Source organism: Ornithodoros turicata, chromosome 4, assembly GCF_037126465.1.
Source record: "Ornithodoros turicata isolate Travis chromosome 4, ASM3712646v1, whole genome shotgun sequence".
Classification (NCBI taxonomy): domain Eukaryota; kingdom Metazoa; phylum Arthropoda; class Arachnida; order Ixodida; family Argasidae; genus Ornithodoros; species Ornithodoros turicata.
The window spans coordinates 70,510,377-70,524,639 of NC_088204.1; the positions used below are offsets into that span (position 1 = coordinate 70,510,377).

Below are 14,263 nucleotides of genomic sequence, written 5' to 3' on the forward strand. Positions count from 1 at the left end.
AGGTTTTTCGCCTAAAATGGTTATCTCACACCTTTCTCTTACAACCGTGTACAGTGAGCGTAAGCTGGCTTTCGTATAGCAGTATTATTGCCCATGAACCGGTTAAACTGGGACCGAAAAAAGCAAGGGTCCCAATCCCTGTAAATGTTCCGACCCCTGACCGATTTTGTGTGTGTGTGTGTGTGTGTGCTGGGGGGGGGGGGTTCTACCTGAGCCGATCCCGAACCAAGCCGATAACCTGAACCGGTTCAAGCCGATAATTTCGGTTCAGCGGAGCTAAACCCGAACCGAACCAATATGCCTACACGCGAACCCGAACCGGAACGAAAAAAAAAGATACCGGTTCCGATCCCTGGCAAACTGACAGCAAAAAGTGGCCAGTAGATCGTAAATGCTGGTACATCTCCACTAGGCATTCCAAATAGGTAACGTCGTTTTTCTTAGGCTTATGCTGCTTAGGCAACATATTCCGCGCGCCAATTGCCTTGTAAAAACTATCTGATGCTTAGGTTAGTCATGCAAGTAGCACAGCAAATAGTTTGTGTCTTTATGCAATGTCTGCGATGAACTGCACCACCACAGCAACATTGTGTTCAAATGGTGCGTCGTTACTTACAGCACCGCAATATTTTGAAGGAAAACATCGAAACCCCCGTAGGACCACAGAAAGTCATTTCCAATGGCTATATTATCCTCCGTGCAGGCACCTCGTACCCAAGCAATGCCTGGTACCTCTAAAACAGAATGAGTGTGATCTATCATCGGGACAACGAAGTAAAGAATTCACAAAATGGAATGGTATTAGATTGCATGAGGTGTCAGGGGTACATCTTACCTGCCCGACCTGAAAAGATGGTGGTGCTAGGACAAATTATATAAATAGTTATGTACCGAATTTAACATCATTAATTGCAAAGAATATCTCTTGAAGGACAACTCACTTTGTCAGCACGTAAATAATGTCAGCTTCACGTGCTCGTAGTTCCTTAGTTTTAATTTCCTGTATCACCTGATATGTAGCATTGAAGTTAACTTTTTCGTCCGTGGTAATTCGCTCTTTTTCCTCCTGGGTCAACTGTAAGAAAAGGGGCAGTACAGATTACGTAGGTACATATGCAAATACATACCTATACAGCTAGCATACATATACAGCTAGCATATGCAAAATATTTTAACTACTGGCATCATGAGCGGGCACAGCAAGAGCCGCGCGCGAACAGCGAATGGATCGATAATTCATAAGCAGATGCTTTATAGACAACTTAGCGTAGGACACACCTCACGATTGTCTACTTAATATAGGCTTAAACGAGCTGAACGAAAACCGACACGCAAGGGTGAGGAGGAATTTTATGGGCCTGCCACACTAATGCGACACGATAGTCTTTATTGTATTGCACTATGTGGTGGAAGCACACCTTTTCTTAGTTTTCTTTTAATCTGTTCCACAACCTTGTCCTTGGGCACTGACCTGAGATTACACACAAATGATTGTCATTGCCCTCCTTCCCCTACTTGCGATTCTTTTTTTTTTTTTTTAATTGGCGGCTTCTCCTCGGAGGTTCATTTGATATTTGCAACCGCAACAGAGCAGACACGCCAATGGCCGATCAACATAGTCTCATATAATTTATGAGAGGCAATTATTTCTTTTGGAATCCGAAGGATGCCATGTGCACTAGAGTCACTAAATAAGCTACGCTTCAGAGTATAGCTACACTAAGTTCCAAGCGCGAGCATGCGCCACATTGTTTCCGCGAAACGCTTCCCACGCGCATTGCACACTTTAGCGCACGATGCCATCTATCGTCCGCGGGTGAAATGTTCCTTTCGTTTACAAGTAGCAGTTGACGGCATTGAGCTCAGCTTGACATCTTCGGGACGCTCTGGTGGACGCTCTGGCATGGATTATCGTACAATAATCATACACGCTTTTCTATGCCACAGTGACCATTATGTTAGTCGTCTTTTATCCTCAACTGGGGATGGTACCGGTGGGGTACGGGAACAAGATGGCGCTCCTGCTCTCCCTTGGACCTCAGTGTCGATACTCTGAAGCGAAGCTTATTTTGGTGACTGTAACTTCCACCACCGAAGAGTTTGTCAAGGACATTGGTGAGGGATTCGCTGAGGACCTGATGAGGTGGTTGTTCTTCGTGATGAGGGACGCACGCGGTAGGGGGTGGGGGAAGGAGGGGATGGCAGGATCGGCTCGCCGTTGTTGACCACGCAGAAGGGCGTCGTCACGACTATAGCCAGAAAAAAAAACGAAAAAGAAGAAGAATGACTGACGGATGGAGAATAGAGGATGAAGGGCGGAGGTGCGTAGAGGGTGCATGAGTTCGTCGGGGAGAGCAAACTATTAGATGGGTCGTTGAGCAAGACCTGGCTTCTGCACACGGCAGAGAAGTTCCTAGAACAAGGCAGTGTCCATTCGCATCTGCTGCAGGTACCCTTGAGATTCTCGAGTGCGAGCTCGTGCATAAGATTTTCGTAACAACTTAGACGTTTGCGGCGCAGCGGCCATGACAATGACCAAATTCTCCTCCCCTCAACCTCGTCGTCGCTGCTGGCCACAGCAAAATAAATTGAAAGCTCCGCTAAAGCAGCGCAAGTGTCCACCATTTGCATCTAGGTCTCAACTATGGCTGAGAACTGCTGGGTCCAGTCTGTGTAGTGTGAACAACACGCGACTCGAATTGTCGCAGAAAAATGTGTCCGGAGTTGACGTGTCTCGCCGACTGTATGCCCTGATGTTGGAAACGAGAGGTCACTTAATTGACGGCTGTCGCTCAAACAAAAATATTGACGTGTTGAACCAGTGTGACAGGCACTTTATTTGCTCCATTATGAGTAGCCGGAATTATTGAACGATATTGCCTCACGGGATATTGACAAAAACGATAATTACATTGATGGCGATGTTCCTTCTGTACAAAGTACTATAAGTATGTAAATAACATTCGAAAACTTCCAGTTTTTAGCATGACACTAAAAGCTCCGGTAAAGGGGAAGCGGAATTTATCCATGGGAGAGAGGAATTTATAGGGGAAGTCTGCAAGTGGTCGAATGATCTTGGAGATTAGCGTTGTACTCGATTATACGTGCCATCTGAAAGCTAAGCATCACGTCGTGACTAAACGCCATTCTACACTAACTATGGAATGGGATGTCGCGAAGGCATTGAATAAAGTGAGTAGCTTTGTCCCACTGACAAACCACAATGAAGTAACTTTGAGAGTGACAACACAATGCTCTAACGCTTGTAAGTTTATGCGACCTTGCACGTGCGCAGTACTTCTGTAACTTTTTTTTTGCCTCTAAGCACTATTGCGTTTTAGTGACTCCAGCAGCCGTTCGTCGAGTAGCCGCGAACCCGTTCATACACCTTCGCAAGCGGCAAGTGGTTTCAGCTGTACAACCATTGAGCGGAGCGGCGCAAACAACTGGCGTCACGAGCGGCAGGTCACATTGTTAGGTATCGCCGCATAGCTCCTTCTGTGTTCAGTTAAACAAACTTTTATGTAACCGCCACCTATTGTACATTTTGTAAAATAAATATAGATATCCAACAACATGAGCCAGGGCGAGAGCGACGATGATGTCTCTTGGATTGGATATGAGATATAAAAATATGGAGAGGTTCGTCCCGACGCAGTCGGGACCGGCTACTCCAAAACGCGTTTGTGGGTGGAACAAAAAAGAAGCATAAAGGGGAAAAAAGGGGGAGACGTTAGGCACTGAGAAACACTCACTGGTTCATAATGTCAGAGTCCACATGCATACAGAGTGTCTCAAAATTGTCACATAGTGTCAAGCAGGTTCGAAGCACACAGCGTCTCAGAAGTTGTCACAAAGTGTCAAGTATGTTCGAAGCGGTGAGGAAGTCGACGAGAGTGATGTCTCTTCTTCCTCACAATTTGCATGTAAATTTGCCCTCTACACATCACATAATCTACAACGCCATGGCAGCTGTGTCACAGGAGTGAACGTGATTTACTCCGCAGCATGTCTAGCGAACTGGTTTCGCAAGCAGGGCCGGCGTGAGAAATTACGGGCCCAGGGGTTGGGTCGTGCCCGGGCGCCCCTCAATCATGTCTCCTGGTGCCAGCGACCGTCAGGACTTGGGTCGGGCCCGCGGCCCGCCCGTGGCCCGCGGGGCTCCATCCCCGGCTACCCCCTTCTCGCTTGCCCGTAAGCGAAATGTGATACGAACGCGGGGTTTGCACGCCGATGCTGAAGGATGGAAGCGTTTGAACGCAACAGTGCGGACCAGCCTTTATGGAATCCCGAAGCCTCTTTAGCAAAATCGTTTGTTAAAGGTGCTGAGACAAACGTGAAACGAATGCGAGTGTGGCTCGCGAACGCCGTCGGTACCGACGCGCTGGACGCTATATTGCAGACCAGCATTCCACAGCCCGCTTGCTCCCTCGCTTTGTTTTTTCTTCGTTCTAATAGATACCATCCCCCCACCCCACCCCCGCTTGCTGGACGTACGTCTTCCTTTACGGGACGTAGAAGTTTTTGCGAAATTCGCAAGTAACTGCACCCGGTATGTCCCCATCTGTTCATTTGGCGTTCTTGCGTTCTTGATATTGGCGGAGGAGTCGGAGAGTATAGGCATTGACGGTGACACTCTCTACAGCCTATTTGAGTTTCTTGCGGCGTGAACACCGTTATCTGCTGTCCTCCTCTCTCGATTTGCAGGGACACTTCACAACGTGGGATCGGACGTGGTGTGCACTGAGATAGTCTGCATGGCCAAATGAACGTCATACAAAGTATTAGTCGGTCAGAGCAGACAAAATAACGAAAGTAGGGGTCCGGTTGGTACATGGTGGTTTTGTTTACTTCGAATGACACCCACACAGGACAGGTTGTGGAGACTTGCCATATCACGACACAAGAACGAAATTGTGTTAGCACACCCACTGCGGTTTTTGTCCCGGCAAGCAGGTGGCATTGATTGCCAGAGGTACGCCGTTCGGGTAGTCCGGGTGGTTAGCGCTGGGTCCGGGCTCCTGCTCTCTCTGTTTCGAAGCCATTTCATATGTATTGGCATCAAGCATAGGAGAGCTTCTCATAGAGGTTGCGCTTTAACCAGGAGAAAAATTGTAATGCGCAAATCGTGATTCTCCGGGGTTTCGTATTTAGAGTATTTAGAGTCAATCACTGCTGTACCATGTGGTACTTACATTGTGAACGCCAAGGAGGCCTAACTTGACGGTGGGTTTCGTAAACTGCATCAGATTGATGTTTACCTGAAAATAATGAAACTGTTAAAACGTGAAAGAAACGTTAAAAAGGTATCAGAAAACAAATAACTGAACATCTGGGTTCTCTCGGTGATAGGTATTGCCAACTGAGCCTCTATCCTAGGTCTCTCGTGACAAAGAGCCTTACCATGGGTCCATGCTAAGGCTCAGATTCATTCACGCTAATGCTTCTATCATCATTGTCTTAACTGTAGCCGACGTTGCGATGTATCGCAACCGAAGAATTCAGAAAATCCTAGTGCTCCTTGCGTACGCGTTGCACCCTGGGAGGTTAATATAATGAACTATCCATCACGTTTCGTTTTCGCTTACCTTGACTCCTCGTGGACAATCGGCCCAGAGACAAGGAACCGAAACATCTTGGAGACCTTGTCCTTTTTTGCTTTCAGCAAGTTCCCATAGTTCAAAGGGGCTCTATGCTCTGTTTGATTATCTGAATATATAGGCATTGTGTCGTGGTTCAATGTACCAGTGCGTCTCGAGAAAAATGTTCCTTATTAACATTGAAATCGCTGTTTTACTTTGCAAGATGTTGGCTATTGCTCGCGGCTCAGAGTAGTAGGTGGGATTTGCCATAGATCTCCACGTGGCAAAAGCAACACTACTCCGAAGGCTTGCTAGTCTTGGCATTAGCCGGGAGGCATACTTTGAATAAAAAGAATTGCTTGCCCATAAATTCCAGTTCATTTATTGTTAGTTTCACGCTCATAATGTCAATCTGCTTTCCTATGAATGTTCACCTGTTTATGCCTGGTACTTATTCGACGCGTCAAAAATCTGTCGCTTCTGTGAAGGATGGCTGTTCGAGAGATGATGATGGTGGTTATGGTGAACCCTTTTAAAGCGATAAATTAAACAAGTGGCTCTATAAGGCCACGTAAGACTGCGTGACGGACACACTGTGCTCGCGGTATGCTGAAATTTTGTCACCACCCACAGACCCACAGAGCACGCGCAAGGGTCTGATCCGCGCACATTCAAAAAAAAAAAAAAAAAAACTCTCCAAGTGCAAAGAGCGCATTAGCGAACGAGAAGACGTCGTGACGTATCGCGGGCTCCGGCACGTGACCAGTAAGGTCCACCGGCACAGTTCAAGTGGCGAGTGAGCCGAGAAGACAGAACAAAGCAAAAAGCACCGAGCAGTTTCTCCGTCATGCCGGGCTCGTGTGTCTCGTCCGCGACTGCTTTCTCCGACTGTCTTTTGTAAATTTTATTGTGCAGTGACGATACACCGCAGAGCGAAAATATTTTGCATGGCGACTCCTGGTGGACAACTTCACAACCTAGGCAAGGTTTCGAGCCATGTTACATGTCACTTCCATGCTCCTTTAATGAATGAACCTTTTCATAAGGTAAAGGTGGATCTCTGTCCTATGCTAAGGATACATGAGTGTCCTCCTAGGAGCTGCCATGGAGCCCTGTAGGTCGATCTTTCTGCAGAATGCGATGCTTTCCACGACTGTAACGCCGAATTTTGAAATGGGCCTCTTAAAGAAAGATGATTGAAAGCGAACAATTACGTTTTTGTGTTGGAAGAAGAACGACGAGGAAGTTTCAATGTTTCTTTCTCTTCTTCTGAAATTTGTGCGTTCGGGAATTTTGAACGTTTTTGTCACTTCAGCTTACAGAACAGTTTTCGTTATAAAGACCTTGTGTGTCCAAAGGATGTGACTGGTTTACTTGGCTACAGATGGTACATCAGCTGCAAATTCAATTTGCCGTAGTCATTTTACAATTTCACTATAGGTCATTTCACTGTTGATGTTCGTGTTCATTGTAAATAAGCAATGAGGTTTAAATATGACGTCTACAGTACTCTTTACATGAGAAGAATAAACGAAAAGTTCGTCACGTGACTCAAACAAATATGCCTAAGAGTGCAGGAAGTGGGACCACCAATTCAGAAGTTCACACAGAACGACACGCTGCAAAATATCTACTTACCCCGCCCACTAACCCTGCCACATAGAACATGTAATCGTCAAGAGTGGCACTCTGGTTTCCAATGTTGTCATCAACTACGGCAAAGACACCCAACCTTACACTCCCGTTTGGCAAATCCACTTTCTGAAAGAAATATTACTCTCATTACTCATTAATCTCTTACTGCCTACTTGAGGAGTAATCTAATACATCATTTCCACGTCATGTATGGCATAAGGTCAGTGTAAGGTCAGGTTCACACGACTATTTTTCTCGTCCGTATGGTGTCCGATATTTTAAGCGACAGTGCGCGTATACATTAGCGCTGAATATATGTTTCCAACAGGAAGTGTTCGAAATATAGATACTGGGCTTAGAGTGCTTAGTATAGAAGAACAGTCTCTGTTCGAAATATCCCGACCTGAGGCTTTGGCTTCAGTCCATTTTTCCCGGATCGCTGGGTCTTCCACTTGATTGGAGCTAATGGGTTTAGTTCACAGATTTAGAAGATGAATTGACATGTGAAGTCACTATTCTCATATCTTCTTCTTCACGGCTTCTCATATCCACAGTGCACCAATAAACGTTCTTTATAAATAAGGGCAACTTCATAGCAAGCTGGTCAGCAGGAACACACGTCACAGCTCTACTGATAGAGTTTTATGGTGTCTTGGAGCACCCTTCGTAGGCGCCACATATTATATAACAGAGCCGAGAAAGTTCAAATCAGAAGCAAAATCCTCGTGTTCCCCATGGCACGGATGTCGGTTTAGCAGCGATTCACTCTATGGCCACAAAGGGCACTGCCTGGTAAAATTTTAGTTTTTGATGATAGCGGAGCACAAATAAAGATCAAGTGGCAATGCAGTTAAAGAAACAAGTGTGTGTAGCACTAAATCGACGATTACAACTTGGCATTCGGCTTCTGCATAGCCGCATGCCAACTCGGAAAGGGTAAGGTAAGCTGAACATCTGTCATGTTACGCGCGATGTGCCTCAATCGAGAGAGTTATCACAATCATCTGTCTTTGATTCCGTATTATCTCAATTGAATAATGCATTGATCTATGTCTATGACACCATTCATGCCCTTACAATGCTCGATTCGCAGTATGGGAAGAGGGCTATCATAATTCCAGTGCGCAATCGACGCATACTTGCAGAGGTCAGCCCCTTTACAGCTACCTACTGTAGCACGCACACTGGAGTGCAATGCTTCCGCACGGGGAATTGATTTGTTGTTTCGCATAATTAGACTTAACCCAAAACCAACTTTACTTCTTAATTTGCATAAAAATATCCTATGCCACTTACTCTGTGAGCTTCGTGTACAGATGGCGATGCCTCTTCTTGATGCTCGCAGAGCACGTGACACGAAAACAGGAGGAGAAACAGAACCGTCCCTTCTGACCCCATTGTACCCATTTTCATGTGTGATCTTCTGCTCGATCCGCGTGCGTAAACTGCGCTGAATCAGCAATTCTATGTTGGGTATGTACTGAAATGGAATCTACTGGAATCTAACGGAAACAATGTACAAAGAAAAGAAAAGGTCAACTTCCGGAAGAACGGGAAACGAATTATACAATAACTATCCCGTAATGAGGTGGAATAACGTCTCTTCCATTACCACCAGCAACGGGATATGACTCATTGAAATGTACTTTTGAGGGTACCTACTAGAAGAATGGAGGTATATTTCTGAGTATGCTGCAGGGCAGACATATCTTGACCCTTACGTTAGTGATCTGAAGACTCACTTCTAATGACATAATTAAAAAGCTGCATCTCATCTTCCTCATGCATTTATTGTTGTTGGCCTTGCTTTTGCGTTCCGAGTAACTTGGCTGGCTACTGAGACACCTGTCTTTCTGCGTTCCTTGCGTTCCAGTGCGTGTGTGCGTGCGTACGAGTTAACCTCCTTCTTCTTCTACCTGTGGCGTGGCCTATGATACGCGGGGCGACACGCTTTGGAACGCAATGGTGTGAACGAGCTTTTATGGATATACTTCGACGCTGTCTCAGATAAGCCTTTCTAGGCGCGACTAATCAGTAATGAGCCCGTGAAATCCGAATTACCAGCAAAGTACCAGTGTTCCACAGGGCACGGGTATGGTGGTACAACTTCTATATCTCTTCCTTTTGTTTTATATAATCGCACGACTGCAGTGTATGAGTAGAAGATCCTGTCATACTTAGAGACATGTTACTTGCTGAATATGCTCTCATGAATGTATAATATGTATGTATGTCTTACATGTTGGAAAATTTCTACTAACCGTTGATGCTGCATGTCAATTGTTGGGGGGCCAGGCCCCGTCAAACTGCTTTCATAGCATCGTTTTGCCTGAGCCTCCTACCAGCTCGTTGGTAAAATAGACTATAATTATTATTATCTAGCAGAGATTTATTCGATGGTCACAAAGGGCACCGCCTGGTAAAATTTTATTTGGCGACAATGGCGGAACAGAAACATATAGCAAAAATGGCAGTGCAATTAGGCAAACTCGCGTATATGGCACAAAAACATGACGATTACAACATGACATGTGACTTGTATAGCTGCGGGCACTTAGCTGAGGTCAGCAACGTGGCAACTCGAAAGCAATAAGGTAAGCTGAGCATTTGCCATTTTCCGTGGCATGCACCACCGTTGAGAGTGTGCAAGCAGACATCATTCGATGAAACATGTCATACGAAGGTGTCGCCCGTGTCGTCCTCTCCTCAAACATCTGCTGTCATCGGTTGCCGTCAAGAGGCGCGTTCTACATAATATTATTTCATTTTGTGGGGGCAGCAGATTTGTTACTTTATCATCGCTGTTTGAATCTATATCACAACCTTGTCCTTGGGCACTAATCTGAGATAAAACAAAAAAGTTAATGTGGGCCGGTTCGAAAGCTTGAGTTATTTAACGTCCTCCCTCTTTCCATGATTCTGGAGAAATTTACACAGGCTTGTGTTTAGCTCATTCGATATTTGCTACCTCAACAGACACGCTAATGGCAGCTGAACAGAGCTTCATTCTAGAGGCGGAAAACGTTCTCATAGAATTGATGAGGGACAACTCCTACATTTGAATTCAGAAGCGTCCTGAACACTTGCGGACAGACACCAGCGAAAGGGATTTTAGTCAGTGAGGGATTCACCGGTAAGTAACAGCAGCTGCAATTGCCCCGCTGAAATTTCGTGTCGTTCTTCGTGATGAGGGAACGCACACGATAGAGAAGTTCTTCAGACAATGGAAGACGGGGGGGTCGCCATGTAAGACGGCGAGCTGTTGCGCTTTCATTTCACACCAGAACTTTACTTATGATCTCCATGTTGCGAAGCTTAGCAAGCTGTAGAGGAACGCCACCGTGCGGCGTGTGCGGAAAGCGGAGCGTGCGGCAGGAAAATCTGCCGGAATGCGGGGTAGAGGTATGGCTCCGGCGGGGGGGGGGGGGGGGGTCCCTGGATCCGCCCCTGCTTCCAGAGCAACATGAACAGTAACCCCCGCTAAAGCAGCATATTCCTCCGCCTTTACATTCACGACATGAACAACTACCGAGTCCAGTGTGACGCACACACGGCCTGTCAAGAGTAGGAGACGTTTCAAATGAGTAGATATAAATTTGGAGTCACCTTGGGGTGCCACGATGGGAACAGGACGCAATATCCTTAATGTACATTTTGAGCAAGAAGTTCATTAGCGTAATCTAGCAAACTCATGTGGCTCCTGATGTGTAATGCACAACAAATTTTTCATGTGCCTCCCGGAACACATTCCGAATCGTTTTTATGGATCGTTTTATTTTTTTATTTTTTTTTGAACTGCAAAGAAATTAGCACAAGGTTTTGTTGTTTTTGATCAATTCATTCTTTCACAGCTATAGTAGGGCTCCGGGTTTTCGGATTTAAAGGTACTGTAAAGCAGCACCGATCAAATGTCATTTAGTGTGGCTATTCGATAGTCCAAGCCACCAGGACAAAAACTGCGCAAGTTTCATTCCAATCGACGGTGCAATTAATTAGAAAATTACAATTAAAGATTACGGGCAACACTGTACTAGGTATTCGAAATGAATTCGTACTCCCGATACATACGGCGGCAACCACATTGCATGCGTATAACACTGGGCTCGACATAACAATCCACCATAAAAATCCGCCCCTGTAATCCACACAACGATCCACATCTGAGGATAAACGGATAAGCGAACTGAAATGAAATGCTGAGCCGTTGAAAAAAAAATGTGTCAGACGTTCAAGAAGCCAGACAGCGTCGGGACTTGTTTGTTCATTCACAGAGGGAGTTTGTTCGTTCGAAAGAGGCCGCGAACAGAAGGAGCGCGCAGGCGCAGCAGAGAAGTAGGGAGAGCCTCCATCGAGCAGCAGTCGGCGCTGGGTTACTTTGCAAAAGCAGGAGTTAACAGATTAAACTGTTAACATGGGTTTCAGAATGCATAGGTAAACAGGAAAACTAATAATATGGTTACTAAAATAACGAAGTTCCGATGTAATAGTGTGTAATACCAATTTTCAGTGTTGCCCGCTGTACAGGGGGTTGTTTGACACCAGGCGTCGCACCGCTCCACTACGCCGCATTTTTCATGGCAAATTAAAAATATTTAGAGCGCGTTGTCGGTCGTATGGTTCCACATATGGTATTCAGAAGCAGCAAGGTCTATAGTCACATCACCGGCATACCATGCTTGTCTACTGCTTTACAGTACCTTTAACTGAAAAATCCCGAAAAAAGCACTCCGGTAAAATTTTAAGCTCCGCTAGGCAGACGTTTTTCCTGATAGCCGGGTTATTGTTCTTGGCGTCCATTTGTGTCCTGGGTTACTTCTGACCTCGGATACCAGCCCTACCGCAACGTAATAATGATTTCCGTGACCTAACGTTTTCTTCGGCGGTCATCTCGGCCACTTCACGGCCGGTTTTTTCCCCAGTCTGTTGTCCGATTTCCTTCTCTGGCATTGACATAAGCACTAAAATTAGCATCGAACGGGGATCATACGGAGTTGTCTTCTTGACAGGGCAACTAGTTGCAATGCTGACGACAAGATGGGACGCAAGCGAAAGCTTCGTTGCGACTATGTCAAGGAGTACTCTGATTTCAATGACTTGACATAGTCCTGCAGTCGCGATGAAGAGGTTGTCGTATGTAAGTGCTGCCGCATAACAGCAAGCACTGCACACGGACAGGGTGCATATGGAATTGTGGAACACCTCAGTGAGCGTCACGCGAAATCTATTGTTAAGCTTGTGTCTGCAATGAATGTGACACAGCTGCGTTTTTGCTGCACAACCGTGCGTGCATCGTCAACTTTTCTCCGAATTTCGGATATTAACTGAGCTGTAAATCATACACTCCGAAAAACTCAGTTAAAAAAAAACACAATAAACTCCGACATCCTGTGGTTGCACCCAGAAATGAACTCCGAAAACTCGGAACCCTAGAAGACATCACGTGAGTTTCTGCCCTGACGTATGTCCCCATTGTATAAGGAGTATTACTGGGAGCATAGGTGTATACTGGGAATATACCTACTTCAAGACAACAAGAAAAGACACCGACAACTTCTAACCTTGGACTGTCTCGTTTTCATATCTATCTAATTCATTATTGTCTGACAAATTTTTATTACATTGTCATGCAAACTTCTGTTTTGTGAAAAATTGCTTCAGTCTGCGTGCTTTTTTAAAGTAAATGTTGTATACCCGCTGCTTCAGTTAAATCTCCGGGCTAAATAACTCACGAACGGGTGCACCAATCGGCGAACTTCCTGTTTTACAATTATCCGTCCGATACCGCATACAAGCTGCGCACCGTGTGAATGAATGAGAGCGCTCATTATTTAAATCAAAATTCAAACAAGTTTCGTAAAAAAAAAACATTTTTAAATTCAACTCGGAAATTTGTCTTGCCAATGTGACGCTTTTCTTGCTAAATCAAATAGATTGTGGTTGAATTAGCCAAACCAAACACAAAGTACGTTACGTAGTACGGCGGTTGTGTCCAGAAAACTCGTCCGAAAATTGAGGCTTAGTTGGGCGTTTGTCAGCGACGCATTAAGTCGGCCGCAGAACAGCGGTGTGAGGAGGGCATATCACTCGCCACCTGACACAGCGACAACGAGGGCGGTGACCTCCATGTGTGATATCCGGTGACAGCAGCAAACTACATTGTCGCTACCCTTCCTTTATTTTTCAGCTGCTGTATCTATCAGGTGGAGAGTGGTATACCTCCTCACAGCGCTGTTTTGCGGCCAACTTAGTGTGTCGCAGAAATATACGCAACTATAAACCTCAATTTTCGGACAACCTCTCTGGACATAACCGCCGTACTACGAATCGTATTTTGCGTTGGGTTTGGCTAATTCAACCACCTTCTATCTGATTTAGCAAGAAAAATGTTACATTGAGAGGCAATTTTTCCATTTCAATTAACAAACTCATTTATTTAAATTAAATGTCGTCAAAATTATTTTTGGTAGTGGCAAATTGACTGGCCGGAAGGCAGCCACTTACCTGATATTTTTCCGTTGAGTCGTTTTTTTTTACAAAGGTCAAATGACACGTTACGTGACGCACCATGTATATTTATAATCAAACTCAAACACAGTACTTCGGTTTCAAGTAGGGCAACACATGATGTTACTTTTCTGTTTAAGTAGATGCATGGTGTTTCGTATTGAGTAATTAGCGTCCATCCCATTTGGGACGACACTATAGTTATGCAGCCTTTGCTGCTGATGCCCGTTCTCATTCACCACCTATTTCACGGGTTTCGGCTCACATATGTGAGGCAATTTACAACTGTATGTATTTCTAATAGGTTTCGTAATGTAATAAGTAGCAAAACGCTTTGTTGTTGTGTTTTAGTCCGCTAGAAATGCATCGTTACTAACTCTTCTGCTGTCCATGAGCACCGAAAATAAATATTGAAATGAAATTAAACGAAATACAACTCTTAAGTGAAGTGGGTGTTTAGAAATGAGGTCGAGAGACAGGTAATTAATGCTGTTTTTTATTCAGAGAGCCTGGATCTAAAAACAGAACTTCACCGCAAAATG

At 45.2% G+C, this 14,263-nt stretch overlaps 1 protein-coding gene across 1 annotated transcript; it reads right to left on the minus strand.

The window, feature by feature from the left end:
- Window positions 1–818: 818 nt before the first annotated feature.
- On the minus strand, window positions 819–8,615 carry LOC135392549 (uncharacterized). The gene is made up of 5 exons (XM_064623256.1): window positions 8,514–8,615; window positions 7,221–7,343; window positions 5,196–5,261; window positions 942–1,075; window positions 819–861 (listed from the first exon to the last, which is right to left on the minus strand). Exons 1-5 carry the CDS (start codon window positions 8,613–8,615, stop codon window positions 819–821), a joined length of 468 nt encoding a protein of 155 aa, XP_064479326.1.
- Between the last annotated feature and the right edge of the window lie 5,648 nt (window positions 8,616–14,263).